The sequence below is a fragment of the Cyprinodon variegatus genome, unplaced genomic scaffold, assembly GCF_000732505.1.
Source record: "Cyprinodon variegatus isolate N-32 unplaced genomic scaffold, C_variegatus-1.0 Scaffold180, whole genome shotgun sequence".
NCBI classification, from domain to species: Eukaryota; Metazoa; Chordata; class Actinopteri; order Cyprinodontiformes; family Cyprinodontidae; genus Cyprinodon; species Cyprinodon variegatus.
Genome location: NW_015150633.1, coordinates 107,138 through 126,960, shown reverse-complemented (window position 1 = coordinate 126,960; position 19,823 = coordinate 107,138). Strand labels below are relative to the sequence as shown.

General features: G+C 35.7%; 1 protein-coding gene across 1 annotated transcript in view; it reads left to right on the top strand.

The window, feature by feature from the left end:
• Positions 1–12,868: 12,868 nt before the first annotated feature.
• Positions 12,869–19,823, top strand: part of rtn4r (reticulon 4 receptor) — a 62,303-nt gene continuing 55,348 nt past the window's right edge. The window contains exon 1 of the mRNA XM_015378835.1: positions 12,869–13,402. Coding sequence (XP_015234321.1) covers positions 13,381–13,402 — 22 coding nt within the window. The 5' untranslated portion in view covers positions 12,869–13,380. The remainder of the gene's footprint in view (positions 13,403–19,823) is intronic.

Below are 19,823 nucleotides of genomic sequence, written 5' to 3'. Positions count from 1 at the left end.
CATACATACATACATACATACATACATACATACATACATACATACATACATACATACATACATACATACATACATACTGATTCCATTTTAAGAGATGAATGTAATTAATTGATGATTTAATAAACTATTTAATGTTCTTGAACTGAACCACACCATGATCACAAACAATCACCAATCCATCAGAGTCAAAAAGGTGGTACTTGAGCCAAAATAATAATCATGGCTTTTAGTACATCACAGAAAGTGAGGCAGATCTTTTAGATATCAGGCTCCTCTCCTCTTAGGCTTAAAATGCTACTTTTCATAATGCTCTATGGTTTTGCTGTTGTAGGCCTGGACTGCTGGAGAACTTAGGGATGACTTTTTGTATTTCTGCTTCATTCTACTATTTTTCAAACTGTATATTAATTGTTGGTTCAAAATGTAACCTTATATTTTCTCTTCTTTTTCTTGTCATTGTGCCCTATGGTGGACTGATGCTCAGTTTGTCTCTGACAAAATTGTAGAGGGAGGCATCAGATGAGATGCTGTCATCAAAAGCTTCCATATAGATGATAGAGTTGGGCCTGTTCAATGTATAGTCTTGCTTTTGCATAAGATGTTCTTATGAAACAATAAAGCAGGATTTGTCAAATAAAAGTGTTTTTTTAAACACGCTTCATTTGCCTGAGTCTTATTTAGAGGAGCACATACAGTTATCACATCACAGACACTTTAGATAGGGCAATTTAAATCTAATAATGTTTGTAACTTAATGATGAGATGCAGGGACTTAAACACATTTCCTTTTTTAATGTAAAACTAAGTGTTTATTCCTACAATAAACCAACACATTTCTGTTTTGGATATTATGACTGCTTCAGGGGGGGAAATTAACTGCACAGAACAATGAGTTACATTCTGAAAAGAAAATCCAAGGAAAATATGTTCCCTGTTAAAGCTATTAGGGGATATGACAAAAACACCTTCCACCTTATTCATCCTAAAGTGTGTCAGACTCGTCAAATAGGAGTTGTTTTTGCCCTGATCTAAGTATGGTTAAACGGAACACTTCTCTGAATGAGAAACATGTCAGAAACACAGATACTAGCTTGGGGTGCTGCCGGCCATCTTCCGTTACCTCCTGCCAAGAAATTAGTTCTGTGAAGATGGCTTGCTGAGCTGAGGGTAATTAAACTCCACATATCCACTGATCTCCCTCATCTCTTCCTATATCCTCCCTACCTACTCCCTCAATCCAATCCTGGTCCAAAGCAGGGATACTGAATAAGTAATGCATGTTTCTGAGAGAGGGTGTGTTAATTGGCTTGTTTTCATGAGTGCAGAGGTTTCTTGCTGTACTTTTTTTTTTTCCAGAGATAGCCAGTAGCCTGGGGCCAGAAGCCTGCAGAAACACAAAATAAGAGCCGTTAGCCATCTGATTTTATGAAGGAAGCTGCTTGTACCTGTCTGAGATGGAAAAAAAAAAAGTTGATTCAGCATCATAATTTAATGGTTTAGAAAGGAAGGCCCCTCATATGTAGCAAGCATGTCTGGTCAGTGCAAAACGCTATCCAGGAAAACAGAAAGTTAAACCTTTACCATTTGTTTACTTTTTTTTTTTTTTAATATACGTCATTGTGTTGTTTAATTCAGAAGGATTTGATTGTAGTTAGTACTAACTATCCAGATTTTATATCTTCCAGCTCACAAGAGGCAATAACCTTCTTTAATTTCTACCAAAAAGAATCCCTAAATTATATCCAAAACAAACATTCCATTGCATATTGTTTATTTTTGGATAAAGACCCGGATAAAAGTGTAAATATCTTTGAATAGTTATCTCTCATAGTTCTTGTTTCTATCTATTTGAATATTTCAACATTTTATTTAACATATTAAATCCCAGAGTAATTTTTGTTTTATATCAGATATTAGATTTTAATTTAAATTTTTAGATTTAGATTTAAATTTGAATGAGATCAAATTTAAATCTACTTTGACCCCTGAGCAGCTGTAACCAAGTGGCAAATTCTTTGAAAAAAAAAGCCAAAATTGCAAAAGTAGTAAGAAGAATTTTGTGGGTTCTTTGCTTTTTTTTGTAGTAATGAAGATTTTATTGATCTGTGTATATTGCATAATTCATAGTAGATCAAGTAAATCTATTTGCTTTTGAATGGAAACCTTCTATGTCTAAAACTACTCTTGTAACCTTTTTCTTAACTTTTCTTTCTGCTATATTAACAGATATGAAGTTATGAACTAGAGCTGCTATTTTCACAGCTTTTATGTTACACTTTGATATAAAGTCAGCATTAATTCACAAAAAAAGTTTTTTTGATTTTTATAAATCAAAGCTTTCTATCCAACAGGAATGATGAACTGCACGACAGCATTGGATCTCCAGTGATTGTAGTAGCTAGGCAAGAGCTGTAATTCTGGTAAAGTATCTGGTTGTTATTCGAAAATGTAAACATTAACTGTTTTAAGAGGTGCAACATAAAACTGACTAAAACTAGGCTAAAACTTATTTTAGTTTTAATTGACCAAAACTATCACATATTGTAATTACTAACATATGACTAAAACTAATAATAGTTTTAGTAGAACTTAGACTAAATCTAAGATGGATGTCAAAAACAACACTGACCCCAGGACCTATTTGCCATGAGAAACCCAACGAGTAGGAGCAGACTGAAAATGTTTTATCACTATCTCCCATTTATCTCCTCTTTCTTTCACCTTTTAGCGCTCCATCACACCTTTTTTTTCTGTTTTTCCTTTCCTGTTCTACTTTCATTGCAGTGTCCATATAATCTGTAAAACTCCCTGCATAATTATAATAAAGCAATTTATATGCATAAAACAAGCGGTACACTATGGCAATAGCCGTACTGCTCCTCTTGTGAAATTAAAATCTGTTGGGCTCTTTTTGGCATTAAGACAATTATTCTTATTGCCACATTGTCAGACAGGCTACTGTTTAAAAAAAAAAAAAAAAAAAAAAAAAAGAAACCGCACGAGTAATATTTAAACCCCCCAACAACATAGCCACTGTGCTAATTTGGGCACTGAAACCCCTCCTCACATTAAGGGACGGTTTAAAATGGAGACTATTCATATATATATATATTTATATAACCTACATAAAAAAATTCTATAATACAATTTGTGAGAGGTTTAGGAGTATTTTCTTATTATTTTACCATTTGAAATAAAAACCAAAAAATTTCAGTAGCTTGATTAATACATGGTGCTTTCAGTGATCTACTGTAAAAAGATCATGACATTTCTGACAGTCTGTTCAGTCTGTTCAGCTAAAATGTATCTGATACACCAGCCAATTTCTCTGTGCATCTGTATAATACACAGTAAAAATTCAGCATATAGCTTTGACAACTTGTCTACACATGGTGTTCAAATTTGGTGTTGTAATAAATCCCATTTAAAACATTGATATCCACAATACCCTTTTTACCCTAACAATCTCCCCACTGGAGTTAACGTAAAGCATAATTATCCTAATATAGGCAATGGTATCCATATGTCTATGGGCAGAGAAGACTACATTCTACATATAATTTCACTTTCTACTGAAGCACAGACAACAATGTTGATAACTCCAATTTATTCAAACTAAATATTTCAGTAAAATCATTCATTGATATTTCACATTTGTCCTCTTACTTTATTACTGATTTTCAATTTCTCTTCATCAAGCAATCTAAAAAGAAGGAACCTCCTGCCAAGCACACTTAAATTATGTTTCTCATGTCCAGCTCAAATCTGCTTTGTAGCCGACTTTATATGGATGAGTCTGTCTAAACAAATTTAACATCTTCATTATGTACTCATTTATAGTGTATTTGTCAGTGAATTCAGGTAAAATCCATATTAACATTTTGAGGTAAAAGCTGTTTACTTTAAAGATTTTCAATGGATATTAAAAGCTCTGACGTGTATGCGGTTGGATTAACTTTATGTTTTCAAAATGTTGCATGTCTTTTGTTCTTAATCATCACTGTGCAAAGGTCATGTTTCACTCAACTGAGCTGCAATTTTGATGGTTATGTCTTATCGTCTTTAAAGGCTTTAAGACAAAAGATTTATATTCTCTTCAAGATTGATTGTTTTCCTTCACACACTTCTAATATTTCACTGAACACCATAATACTTTGGAAGATTTAACACCAGGGATTAATTCCGATTCAAAGATGGACATGCCCTTAGATTTTCAGCCTCGGCCTATTGCTGTGTTATACATGTATACCGAAATCTGCTGCTATCACCGGATCACATCAACAAACCTAGAGAATGAAAAATTATTTTATGACTCCTGATATTGAGATCTGTATATTTGAGTTGCAAAGCTAATCTTAGACAGTTTTATTAGTCTTAAATAATTAAATACTGCTTACATAGGGCTTTTATATATATTGTTATAAACAAAGTCCATTAAATGAACTGAAAATAATTTGATTGTATTATTCCATTTATTTTCTTAAAAAATAGCTAATAGATTTTTGTAAATATCCTGTTGAATACATCAAACTTGAGAGTAAATAATCCAGTTTTTTGTTGCACATAAGAACTATTTGGATCTTAGTTACAAAATCAAGACTCCCTCAATTGTAAGTGTTTAACCAGACTTTTTCAAAGAGTACAATTCTGTAATGGAGTGACTTTGCTTTTGACTTATCGTAAATAACTTCCATGGTTCTATTTGATGTTTTAAAATCAAAGTAATACAAATACAATCTTATGAAATGAAAGGCATGTGTGAAGACGCCGACAGTGGAGACTGCACTGACTGAAGTAAGGGATATTAACTAATTCAATTTAGGGTATGTAATTGACTTTACTGACAGTGTGAAGGCATTAGTTCCCTACATAATCTGTGATGGAAATTACTTATGGAAAAGAAACCTAGAGTAGGGTGTCAGCTAACATTGCAAAATGCAGATTAATAATCTGTCCTGAACAGACCTGGAATTTGAGACAGAGCAATATGGCTTCTTTGTTGAGGGCATGTCAGGACAAATTGCTCTGTTGTCCAGCTGTTACACTGTAAGAGAAAAAAACACAATGCAAAATACATTTTTTTTCATCTTAATGGTAGAAGAGCAGCTTGTCTTTGGGATGTAATGACTACACAGGGCTGAATATGCAAAATAATACATCTGTGTTCTAAATGAATGGAATATGCTTTAACGAAAAAAGCCCAGGACAAAGTCAGTAAACAGATTCCTGAGCACCAAAAATTCGCAACAAAATGTTACTATAGATATATTCATTTTCTGTTTGTTAGTATAATCTTTGCTACAAATCCCAGGATTTTTTATTATTATTATAAGCTTCTATTTATATTATATTGATTTTCTTTTTTAAACTTCTCAATGCTCCAATGAGTGCAGTTGGAGACATAATCTTGAAGTAAAGAGAACACAATTTTACCATAAACAAGTCATGAAAAATGTTCCAAACTTGTCAAAAGGGTAATCAAAGAATGGTCAGAGAGCCTGAGAACACTCATATACAGCTCAAAGAAGACCTGGATATACGATATCAAGCACTTTTTGTTGTTCTGCTTTATTTCATAAAAACAATACATAATGCACTAATCGGCAATGGTCTCTGACTTTGCAAAAATCTAAGCAAAGAAAAAACCATGTTGAAACTTGTTAAAAGTTTACTGCAGAAGATTTAGACAGGCCAGTGAAATGCTTGGAGTATAGTCTGGTCAGATGATGCCAAAGCTGAATTTATTTAAGTGTCATTGCACACACCATGTCTGGTGAAAATTAGTTGTGTACATCACCACAAAAACGCCATGCCATATTGGCTGCTTTTAGGTAGAAACACTGTGGTGTGGGATGTCTCACGGTGTGGTTATAGCAGACTACATATAATTGAAGGAAGGATGAATGGAAGACTTTCTTGGCAAGGATCTGAAGATGAATTAAGTGTTAATTCTTAGCCAAGAAAAAAATTCCCAAACACATTTTGAAAACTAATAACTGCTTTCAGACAAAAATAAGTACATTTGCACAGTCAAACACCAAATGTATCCAAGTGAAAATCTTTGGAAAGAACTTGTTCGTTTTTTTCTCAAACTTCCTGGAAGACTGCTTGTGCTTGCACTGATGTGTACCGACAAAAGGCTATAGGAAAAAGTTATGGCTTGCAACTACTCCTCGTATGCTCATATCATCCAGCAGACAAGATCAAATCGACAAGAGCCTTTGTTCATCCAAGCATTGCTCAATCTTTCTATCTTTCCGTCTTCCTTGTTTTCTCCTAACATCTCCTGCTCTCACTTGAGAAGACAAAAAAAAGGGAAAACCAAGGTCAGGCACCAGAGCATGTGAAATTACGTGAGAATAAATTTACACCTACTTTTCCACTTTGATCAGTTGACAGTTTCCAGGAACATGGCCTATATGGAAAAGCTTTATATGACTAGAAGTGTTGTGTTAGATCAGGGTCTTTACTCTTTGTCCACTTATTTTTCTCTCTTCTTTTTCACCCTTTCTTCATGCATGAAACACAAAACATCACAAGAAGTGATAGGCATGTTTGTACCTAATTTACAAGACACAACCAGGTCCACATTGCTGGTATTTGAGTAGAGAGGAATCTAATTAAAGTGGAAAATGGAAAAGAAGAGAGAGTGAGTAAGAGAGGCAGAAATTGAGTGAATCCGCATAATTACAGCTTAATGCAAACAACTCTACATTGTCTTTATTCCAATGAGTTAATGAGGTTACAGACTGGGAAAAAAAAACAATTCCATCAGCGCTATTGTCTTCTGCCGGCCACCAAGGAAAATGAGCTGTCACCCAATCTTAATGGCAACAGGGTTTTCACCAAGGCCAGAATTAATATCTGACTCTCAGGCCTAATGAGCAAGGACTGGGTGAACAGAGTAAAATCTTTGTCCTGCAATGTTGGAGTATAAAAATTGTACAGCAAAAGAAACAAAAAACCTAAAAGAAATAGATGTTACTTTTTCAATTTCTAGGTTTTTAATAAGAACTATTTACATTTATTTTGATAATGATCCCTGCTTGCCTCAAGATAAAACTTTATACTGTGTACAGTATATATTGTTTTGTGCTAATGTCCTGACAAGATAAGATATATTCCTACCCATAATTTAAATATTTTTACACATTTTACCTAAAATGCATTAGTACACCAAAATTAAAATGCTATAACAGAGAATTACCAAAAAAAAAAAGAAAAAGAAAAGGAACGATAAATAGGTTGGAGATCATTTAAGGAAATATAGCAACAAAAAAAAAAAAAAATAGCTGTCAGGAGATATGCACCAGCAGCCTTCGCAACCCCAGCAGGGATAAGCAGGACAGAAAAAGGATGGTTGGATGGATAGCAAAAAACTAAATTCAGTGAAACACAACTGCATGACCAAAGATTAGAATGAAACAAAAAAAATGAAAGTATCCCAGACAGATATAAAGGAGGTATAACAAATGTGAAGATATCTTATGTCCAATACAGATATAAGGAATTCCTTAAATAAGATGTAATACAACTGGGATGAAATTCATAATCATGGGAGAGATCTGTAAGACACCCAATTAAAGACAAATAGCCAGCAAGACTTTTTCAGCCATTGGTTTTGTTTGTTTTGTTCTTTTAATTTGGGTGCTTTCCTCAGTAGGACACAGTGAAGGAGGGTGGCCTCTTTCATGTCTGTGCCCAGGAGGTCATTATTATTCTATAAACAATCCATAGCTCTCTGTCTGGTCAGATTACTCCTATTAGAGCTTTAGAAAAAAAACAGGGTTTGATCGTATAGGGACACACATATGTTTATAATACCTGTATTTTTTTATTTATTAAACTAATATACCTATGCCCTAGTGTGATTCTTTTTTCCTTTCATTTACAGAGATACAATTTTATTGTAAGAACTTTGGCTTTAAATCAATGCCAAGCTGTGAAAGAGATACTGTATATCCTACCTAGAGAATTATTCCTTTTTTTGATCTTGTGTCATTATTTTATGTAACATTTTTTTACCTTATCAGCCATACAAAGAAATAAACAGACAAACATTTCCACAATAAATGTACATGATGATTTTTATCTCATTTTGAGAAATAAAGGAAAATGCCCCATATTCTCTTTGCTGTAAAATAAAAAATGATCAGTTAACATGTATTAAGTTACATCAGTACTAAATGTTTAACCTATTCTCATTATGAGTTCGTATGAAATCGTACGAAAAGTTATGCACCGTAATTTCGTATGTTTTGGACGTTTTTTTCGTCGTATGCGCATGCACAGCTTACGCACAATTCAAGAACATAGAATATAAATTACAATTAGCCCTAACCCTGACCCTAACCCTAACCCCTAAGATATAAAACAGCAAGCAATGTAGTTAGAGACATGAATAAGTGATTATTGCACTGTTTTTCCCAGTTTTACGTCCGTCCGCGGATCTGCTTTTTTTTTCTGTCTGCCAGTGCATGCGCACTGATCTGGTTTTTTGAGGAAAAACGTCCAAAACGTACGAAATGATTTGCATAACTTTTCGTACGATTTCATACGAACTGATAATGAGAATATGTTGAAATGTTACAAACATGGTGATGGAAGAATGATGTTCTACAACTGCTTTGCTGCTCTTGCACGCTCATTAGTAGAATTCTACTCTTTGTGTTAGGATCTTAAAACATAAAAATTTTATGAACTTAAATGTAAACAATCTTAGGTCTTATAACAGGACAATAATCTAAAGAACACTGGAAAGATCTTTGAAGAGGAAATATGGATGTAATAAAGGATAAGTGACTGTGGAGATCTTTGACATAAGCATAAATCTAATTATATGTTGCTCATTTTGTAGTATAAACGGAGTAAAATCCTCAGTTTTTATTAATAGATTGAGATTAATACAAGACCCAATACAGTTCCTGTAGCAGCAGGATATGGCTAACTCCCCCATTACCAAAGGAAGTCATTTATGCCCCTGTTCTCCTTTTGATCTGTGAGACTTATGATGAAAAGAATGGTGGAGCCTCTGCCTATAGGGATCCGCTGCCTTTGAGACTCAACATCTTGACTCATTTCATTACTGTCATGAATTAAAGATCCTCAATCTCATTTTTTAGTTCATGTGGCAATGATCTGCCGTTAGTTAATTTATAGTTACTCATTGTGCAAGGCTCCAGCCTCAACGCTCCCTTTGGCAATTTACCTGTGTCCTTTTCACTTGCTCCCTTATGTCTTTGTGATATATTACAGCAGAATGAGAGGAGTACTCACAAGCGTGTTATTTAATGTTCTAGGAGGAAGTAATCAGCTGAGAAGCATCCCCTCGTGTTTCTGACCCATGGAAGCATTGTATCCAGCCACAAAACTGTTATTCTTTTAAAAAATATATTTAGTAGGGTTTATTGTTTGCGAACGTCTTGTTGTATTAATATCAGTTATGTTGCCTTGACTTAATTAGGAACCTTCTTATAGATGCAAGGCGTGTTCTTATTCTGTCGAGTGCAGTTTCTGTTAGCAGAGTTGCTTATCATCCAACGTGCCTCCAGAACTGGGTTACTCTTGTACCATGTTGGCAGGTAGCCTGTGCAAGATAAAAATGGTTAAAGGGTAATACATTAAAATAAAAGGGCTATACAATAAAAGTAAAATGTTGAGTAGGAAAAGGCCCATGTGTATGCTGTCTTTTTCCTTCCACATCACCTTATTTACTCAACTTAATCTTATCCTATGTCTTTAAAATTACTAAACACTCTCTGACACACTTCACAAGCATGGATATACAGGAGTGTGGCAGGATTAGGCACATGCATGTGTTTTCAAAGTCGAGTTCATTTGGACAAATCCGGAGAGACAGAGACAACCACGAAAGGTGACAGCATCTCCTTTTGTGTGGGGCGACCTCATTCTCAGCGGGTTGCCGCGGCGGCTTTGGCCCGTGTCTCTACAGGCCATCTGGCCCTGCTTGTCTCCACTGTGAACAAATACCTCGCTGACATATTCTGATAGTGTAATTCAACATTGGTGGTAGTTGTAAGCTTAGGATTAGCCTACTGAATACTCCTATTTCACTTGACTAATCAAACCACCTGGCTGTTGTTTGAATGGTGTCCATACCTGCTCGTTGCAGTAATCTTCTGGTTGTTATCTGTTTAAATCTACAAAATGTACTGCAATTAGTCAGAACTTCCAATATTCTACCACGCATACAGAGCCTTAAACCGATTTCATAACCTTTGGTAACCTTTTATTTCATAACCACAAACTACAAAATTTCTTTTAAATTATCTTAAATATTTAAGTAAAAAAAAAAAAAAGTGGCATATCTAAATACAATTCTGAAATATTTTGGCATGTATTTAAAACTGGCTAATCTTATCTAATATCCCTGAATGACTTTGGCAGTGACCGCTTTGTTCAGCCAAGTCAGGTAATTTGTAATATAGTATTAAAACCTTGACCCCTTTACATAGTGTGACCTTGAACATTCCATAGAGTACTATTGAACCATTTTTCTAAAAATGGAAAGAGAATGGAACCCCTGAAAACCAAGCAAGGCATAGTTATATATTTAAAATAACTAGCCGGGAATGAGAGTATAAATCAGAGAAGTAGTCATGATGATTAAGTTAACCACTTTAAAAGTCTCTCTACATTATATTGAACGACCCATGACCCAGGTGACACATGGTAGTGGCAGCGTCACGCTGGTGGAAGTAGGTCTTCCCTTTTTCATTAGTTTGGCCTACATATTCACCTCAAAGACTGATTAGCTGCCCAAGATCTAAATGGAGTTTGCATATACTTTGGTGTCACATACAGACACAGGGATCAGAGTTTCTCTTTGTCCTTTATTACATTTATTTTTTTCAATTATTGTTTAATCAAGTAAAAGATCTGTGATAACTGGCTTTAAGTTGTGCTGAATAATGACAGCGATAGAAACGTTTTAACAAAAATATCAAATTCCTGACCGAAGTTCTATTTCATTTCTTTTAATTTAGTTTATCATTCCAATTCATGACACCTCTCAAGTCCCTTTACATATTTGATTTAATCCAATAAAAAGGCATCGATTTAGAGAGTTCTGTCTAAGGAAACCAAGCAGATTGCATCAAGTCATCGGCTTTTCAAAATTAATTTTCATAGAAGACTCTGTTTTGTCAGAGGGAAACAAGGAGAAGCAGGCTCAGTGTGAGGGGCCACAAGACCGAACATACAAAGAGAAAAACAATGTAGAAGCACTGATCCTTGAACAATTTATGTGTTATAGAGAGTAATGGTAGACTGGCTTCATAGGTTGCTTTGCCTCAGAAAGAAACAGCATTATAAACTCAACCAAAACTCATATCTAAAAGAGAGATATGATTACATAAAAAAAGTAAAAAGAAAAAAAAAACACTGCCAAATGTTTCTTACTCTTCAGAGTTTTCTGTATCCTTCAGAAGCCTATAGCAGCATAATGATAAAGATGGCTCAGGATAACCTGAGCCGCTATAACCTTATCAAACATCAAAGGTTTAAGCCTAGTCTTAAAAGTAGATGGGTTTGATGGCTCACCGACCTAACTTGGAATTCAATTCTAAAGATAGAGCTTGATAAGTCAGGGATCTGACATGGAATACATGGAATAATCAGATCTATATTTGATAGAGTTTGATAATGATTCATAGTTTCACGTGTGAAAAGGAGAATTGAAATTCTGGACTTAACGGGGAGCTGCTAAAGGGAAGCCAGAGGATAAATATAATCTCTCTTTTTTATTCCCATCAGAACTCTTACTTTAAGATTTTGGATAAGTTGACTGAAAATTAATTTATTTTAATTGAATTTTCTGGACTTCCTGATAAAAAAAAAAAAAAAAAAAATCCTGCCTTTAGGTAACAAATGCATGGAGAATTTTTTCTAGCATCAGTAGAGATATTTCTTTTTGTTTTTTTAATCAAGGCTGAGTCTCCTTTGGGAAGCATTAATCTGGAATGCTTCATAAACTGTCAAAATATTGTCTGTCAGAATATTTTATATTCATAGCTGATCTATTTAAATATTGTGCGTTTTGTATTGTCATGTCTTTTAAAGCAAGATATTTCTTAGTGAAAATACACATTTTGTCAGCTGTGCTTATTGCTCATCAACATTTTTGTGAAAATGACTCATAACTAAACAATATCCTTAAAATAGGAAGACACAAACATTATTCCCACTCTGACAAACAAGCAAAAACGCGTTGATCCATTACAACCTTTCAGATACTATGGGCATAATCTCTTACTGAGGAAGAAAAAATAAATATATATTTATTATATTCACCGGTAGGGGGCGTGTAATACCTAAAGATAACGCTACAGGATTGAGACCCTCAATTCTCATGGGTTTGACCAAGTTTTTTTTTTTTCTCTCTTTCTAATGAGTAGGTTAAACATTTCTAATGAGACAGGATGAAGATCTTTTACGCTGGTGTTATACGGAAACTTCAAAAAGGCAGAGGTGCAGGGGTTTTGTTAAGTACATATATATGTATGTACAGATATATATGTATGTACAGATATATATGTATGTACAGATATATATATAGGTCTGCAGGTACCTGCAAAATATTGCAGTTCTACCATTAATGTGTCATGGATCGCTGGAAGGAAATAACCGTGTGCCTTTTTTGCCATTTTTAATAATGAAACTTTCCTTTTGGAATAAAAGGAGGGATATGTTTGTACGGCAACACGAAGCCATAAAAGATTTATTCTTTGAATTTGCTCTCCCCATCTCTTGTCTCTCTTTTTTCTTCGCCAGACGCACCTCGCCGCCCCGCCCTCCTCTCCTCCCCGCCCCGGTGAGCGCACACTGATGCGCACCAGTGCGGCCGTCGTCTATTCTCACGCCGCACACTTTCCTCTCTCTGCATTTGGAAAACATACAGCGCAAATACAAACAATTATTCGAGGAGGATATATTCTTCGATTTGAAAATATGGATCCTGAGCTGCTTTATTTGTTGATTCTCCAAAACTAACACTTTGAGTTCGTTTTTTCTTTTATTGTTGTTGTTCCAGAGCTGTCTGATCGTCCCACATTTTCAGGGAGGTGTCGAGTCTGCTGATCTAAATTTGGATGTTTACTGCTGACTTTTTCCTGAAATTCTCATCCACATGACTGAGCCAGGGTACGAGCGGAGACGTGGCTCCCCACCTGGGAAGACCTACGGCTAAAGTTTGAAGGGTGCAAAGCTGATTGTTTCCCCCCATCCTTCCCTTATTTGCTGGGATTTGAAATCACGCCACAAATTGCACTAAATAGCGGATATCTTCTCTATCTCTGCGCACGACGGGGAGTCGCTCCACTTGGATTTATAGCGTTCTTGGATTTCACCCCCATCTAAACCATGAGGACCGTCGTTTTTGATGGTGAGTGTTGAATAAGTTTTCTCATTAATCAGGGGATCTCGATTGTTTTTTGTTTGTTTGTTTGTTGTTTTTGTGCGTACTGGTTAAAATAATAAGAGAGAAAAAAAAAACTGTAGATAAATTAACCAGCTGTTCTTTTTTTCTATTATGTCTTATCCTAAACAATCCATGAAAAAAGAACCTCTAATAAGCATTGCAACCAGATGTATATTTATTTTAATGACTGATGCGTCAATATTAGTCGCGGATCCAGACGACCTTGACTAATTTAATTAAAATTCAGATGATCCTCTTGTTTTTTTTTTTTGTTTGTTTGTTTTTTTTTACTAAACAAATAAGCTAGACGGTATGCTGTTCTGTTTATTGTGACATATTTCACAACTTAACTGAGGCTTCCGTTTCAGCTTCTTTTTTTCCATTGATGGAGGCTGCAGATTAAAGTGGCCAATTTCGCAACTTAACCCAGGCTTCCGTTTCAGCCCTTTTTTTTTTTTTTTCTTCCTTTGATGGAGGCTGCAGATGGACCGCTTGGCGGCTCAGTAACACCACATCCCTCTCCAGCTTCTTGGCTTATAATTAGTGTTTTTGTGGCATCGTCCCTCTCGGGGTGCCGCCAAAGTGACGGGGAAACTGGGCCGCGCGGCTTTTGGACTGAACGCGGAGATCCTTTAATGAGAGCGCGGACGCGTCCCGTTCCCGCCAGAAATGGATAAGAATTTAATTCCCTGGCAGGGGGGCATGTTGTTGGCAAGCTAAGGGTATTTCTGTGTGCGTGCGCGCGTTAGTGCGCGCCTGATATAGTTGCGCACGGCGGGAGGAGAGAGCGAAGAGGAAGGATGAAGCACCTGGCTGTCTTGTCTTCCTGCACCTGCCTGTACAGAAGCCTATACCCTTGTGTGCAAAAAGCTTATGTTTAATGCAGTGCAGAGATAATAACATGGGCATGGTGAGTGCTGCTTGACAAGCAGTACCTACTGTCAGATAACTACGTGTGTGTAATTGTGTGCATGCGTGTTTGCGCACATTTGTTAATGCAGGATCTTTAGGACATTTTCCAACACAATCGCCTACCATCTCAAGACTGATGGGCATTTCTGGGATCAGAGCCTAGAGCTAATGTGGTGGAACATACGTTTTGATTTAAGGGTTAGGGCTGAAGCGTAAATCATGTTAGATCAGCAAAGATACAGTTGCTGAAATTAACATAGGACTAATATCCTAATAAAGATAGAGATTCTCACGTGGTTGTTGCCTACTTGGTCATTCAATGCTGCGCCTTTCATACCTTTGCTGCTTTTGGTTGTTGACTTTTCTTTCCTGGTACAAAGTGACGCAGTTTGACCATAGCCACCATGAATAAAAATCATCACTTTAAAAGTCATTGCAGTTGGCTTATAATATTGCAAGGAAGTGTGGTTGTTTTAATACAGTAAATTATAAAAACAAAAGGCAATCTACAGCTCTTGTAGTCAGATCATATTTAAACATATTTTATAGGAACCAATGAGGTAAAATTGGATTGAAACCAAAATGAAAGACGATATGATGTTCTTTTTACTTTGCACTTTTACAGTTAAGCATTTTTTGTTACTTATCTGCAGAACTCCTCTATTTACTTCACTACAACATAAAAATATGTCAGTTTTAATTCACAGTAGTATGTTTACAGATTTCAAACCTTGCTATTGTAGAATTGATAAAGGGGCAATTTGATCAAGACCAGAAAACCTACAATTAAAAGTTATATAGTGAGGACATGTAGTTGTGCTTCTCACATACGATAAAGGAACTTATGCATATCTTTTTTTTTTTTTGACCAGAGGTTCTGATTTGTCATTCCTCTCAGGGATTAATAAGGTATTTTTAAATTTAACTGAATTGAATTTGTAAAACTATCAGCTTGTCTAAAGAAGAATCAGAATAAATTGAAACGTGGTGTTGTAAAACCTTCGGCGGAAATTATTTATCATTAATCATTATTTGAACTATTTTTGCTAGCTCAATTATAAAAACACCTCTTACTAGGAATAAAAGCATACTCTTATGCAATCAGTTGAATTAATTTGAAAAAAAATTGCATATTTACAGTCATGAATCTTAAAAAAATAATTGATTTAATACAAATGCATAGGTATAAAGTTTTGGGTACAACTGGCACTGGTGCAAATTGATTATAAGCTATTTATGAGGTTTTCCTTTTTAAGGCTCTTGTTAGTGTTCCCTTTTTATAAACTTTCTATAGTTACCTACAATCTAAATATGTTTCATGTCATGAAACATAGATTTCTTTCAGAAAAAGGGTTAAAGTTAGAGGTAAGGTTAAGTGTTGACTTTAAACCTTGTCAACAAGAACATGCTGAAATCATAAGAATAATAAACTATTTTCGGATCTGTTGAATACATCTTTCCACTCAGAGAAATGCAGTTTTCATTGCCATCTTATTAGTGGCAAAAATTGGATGATTTGTAACCATTCTATTTAAAGTAGAAGAAGAAGAGCAACAAACCAAATAAAAAACGAGATTACAGCCTTTTTTTCCAACAAAGGATAACAGATCAACATTGAACAGCCTCTACTATCATAGACCTGCACCATTGTTTGTTTTTATCCTCTAACTGTGGTCTTTCTCTCTTATATCTTATATGGCTGGGTGTTTGGTCCCACCCTTTAAATCACATAGTATTACTGTTGCTGTTGGCATTGGCAGTCAAAGTTTTTGCAAAGTCAAGGCTGCACCCAGACATCAATCAGGGATCCTGCAGAACCCTAGTGAGGAGGCGCAAATGACAAGATTAACCTCACATACTATAGAGCAGACTGGGAGGTATAAAACTGGACGTTGGCTTGGCAAGGTGTTACTCAAATGATTGGCACTCAGTGCAATATCCTGATAGCAATAAAAATAGAAAGGTGTGTGCATGTACGTGCATGTATAGCAAGTAGTTTGGTACATTAACTTGCATTAAAGTCCAATTGCTACCCAAGCTTATATAAACTCTCTCTCTCTCTATCTCACACACACACATAGATATGTAGAGCTTATGCAACATGCTGTGCGCACTTTATCTTCCTCACGATGTTCATTGCTTGGCTAAAACTGAAGGATTATGGTAAGAAAGCTGCAGATTATTGTGGACCCACAGAATAACTGCATCTCACAACTAGGAAAATCAAAGAGTCACATCTGCTTGTGTATTCTCTTTGATGTGTCACAGACTGATGCAAATTCAAGTGCACATCCCATCACTGTGCAAAGAATGGCTCTGGGTCCCTTAAACCCTCTAGGCAAGTTTTCATCATCCAACTGCTGTTGTTGTGATTTAGCGCCAGGCTACTGACACACACCTAAGTCTGATTCCTTTTTTTTTTATTCTGGATGCAATTATAATTGGTAGCCATCTCTCAGGCTCCTGATTTGGCTGAGAAAATATGGCCTGTCGTGTTTAAAGTGTCAGGGGGAAGAAGGACTTTAATTTACACTCTTTTTTACCCACTCAGCATATGATCAAATGCCTCTGTGGGAAAGCTGTTGCTCAGGGGTACCGTTGCTCCCTGTCTACTGCCAAGCAAAGCCAATAAAGTGGAAATGAATGGATAAAACCATTATGGTGGAACTGAAAGCTTTCTCTTTAGGAGTCTTACACCACAACACAATGACAAGCTTTTGTTTTCTTTTTTTTTTGTCAAATTAGTAGCTCTTTTCCTTTATACAAAAACTTTCTGCCCATTTAATAAACTACCACAGGATGGGCACAGATGACATTAAACTGTTAATAGAATGAGACTGATTTGGATGACAGGGATTAGGTAAGATCAAATACAAAGTCATAACTTCACAATGATAAAAGACAGCTCAAGCCTCTTGAAAGGGAATGTAAAATTGATCCATCTTAGTGTTGTATGGATATTTACACAAGCACAGGAGGAGGGATACCAGGATCATGCGTGTATTTGTGTGCAGTGTTCTGTGAGTTATGAGGAGGTCTGAAGAAGATGCCGGCGGTAAAATGAAATAAAGACAGAAATATGTTCTCCTGTTAAGGTGTCTATTATCAGTGTGCTCCAGAATGCTGCAACAATGGCGAGGCAAGATTAGCTGCTACTTTGGGAATGCAGCCTACAACAATTTTTGCAGTGGTTCACAATAAGCCAATATGACCAATGACAGGACTATTCTGCAAAATAAAGACAGTCTGTAGCGGTCATAGAATTTTAATGCTAATACAGCATAAAATATCAGGACCCATATTTACAGAGATTCCTCTTAGAGAGCTCCTATCTTAGCCTAAAGTTTCTGCCTGGGAATCCTACCTTAAGAGTCATTCAGATGCATCCTTAGAGTGGCCTGAATCTGAGCAAAGACTTGTCAGAAATAATTGAGGAGGTATCGTTGACCCTGGTGATCTGTCTGATGCTGTCTTTTAAGAGTTATGTTTGTTGTATAAAAGAAACAGACAAAAAGAAACAGAATCTTTAACTATTTAATATCAATTTGCAACTACCTGTCAGTATTTTATTGTGATTGTAAGATTGTTAAAAGTGGTTTTGTTAAAACAACCATAACATTGAGAAGAAAAAAAAAATCGTAACTAGAAAGGCAGTGTTGAAGTTTAATTTCTTTTAACCTTAATATGCACACATTATTTTGAAATGATTCCTGAAAGGAGAAAGAATCTATTGTACTGTGTTTCATGTGATTTTTGCACGTGGTTTCACGTTTTTGGGAAATAACCTTTCAGTTGGTTTGTATCTCCCTGTCCTAAATGATGCCATTTTCCCCATATCCAGTTTTTCTTCAAGGGCTGTTCAGAAGCATACGACGAAGACAGTAAATGCTTTTTTTTTTTTTATTAGATCAATGGTTACTTAACTGGCAAACCAGATTTACTAAGTGTAGCTTGGAAATTTATTTCTACTGATGACTTTTTTCGGGGATTACGACGATCAATTCCGTTGGGGGAAAAGAGGGCCATTCAACCGAAGCTTCTGAGCTCATTGGGTGATGCAACACCTATTGCCTTCCTACCAAAGTCTGGTTTTAACCAATTAGGTAACAAATGAAATACCAACCAAAATGATAACATACCTCAGAAGGTTATACTTTTATGCTTTGTTCCTTTTTCTAAGGTGAAATAATGGATTCTGATAAAACAGATGGTACTTCCTGTGCTGCCGTTAGAGATACATCAATCTCTGTCTTTCCAAACCAATCTTTTTCAAATACATGGGCTGCACATATTTGCCGATCTTCAATATCAATCTGATATAATGTTGAATTAAATAATCATCTACTTTGCCATGTGAGTAAAGGCATCATGCTTGATATAAGCATCGTTAAAAAAAAGGTAAGAAATTAACACAGATATAAACCATCACTTGCTGCTGTGTGTGTTCTATGCAATGAGGTAATCGGAGTTGCAATCATACAATTGAAGCCACTAGGTGGCTGTAACTGTATTGCTGTGGATGATGTAAAAAAAAGGGAATATCCAAGCAGATATCCGATCCGAGTATCCAAGTTACCTTATAATTTTTCAGCATGCTTGTCCAAAGTGGTCTGCTATCAGATACCAAAATACAATGGGAGACTCTTTGAGTTTGCAGAGTGCAGTGTTGCCAGCTGCTTTCATGGGTACTATACATGGAAGCTATACGTCTAGCACTCCTAGCACCCTAAAATAAATAGATGAATAAATAGAAATGGCTATGTCTTAGTTTTTTTGCATGCTTGCATCTATTCAAAGAGCAATCCTTCAGTATCACTTATAAAAGTGATGGAATCATGTTTCAAAGAACAAAAGTTGGATGTGTACAAGCTTTCCTAACACAATTGTTCTGAACATTTTATTTGTGTGGTTTATATATAATTGTTACTGGCAATCCAAGCTACAAATAAAGAGTTGGCAGGCTACATATACTGTAGATACAGAAATAAGCAGTCCTGTTCTGCTACACTACTACTTAAAAATAGCACATCTTTTTATGGAACACCATCTAATGGGAACTTAAGATAAGCAACACATTTAATTTACATGAAACATGTGGTGTGTATATACTGTATATCCAGAGTCAGGACAAGCAAGCAAGAAAAGTAAGAATTATTTTAGCTTTTATTACTGGTTGTATCCATCTTCCCATTGATTTCTTGGTGGTTATAGGATAAAGAGGTCAATATGTGCTGTAAAGCTATGGGGTATTAAGGCCTTAGTTCCAGTGACAGACTACTGCAAGCTATCCAACAGTGTATCAGCTATATTACCTGCTTCTTGATGAGATTCTTTTAGCGCTCCTTTAATTGGGCGGATCCTTCAAGTAATACTCACAGTACAATTACAGATATTTAGGCAAATACATATCCTCAGAAACAGATATACATATCCTCAGATATCCTTGGAACCCACCACTTTAAGAGATCCTGTT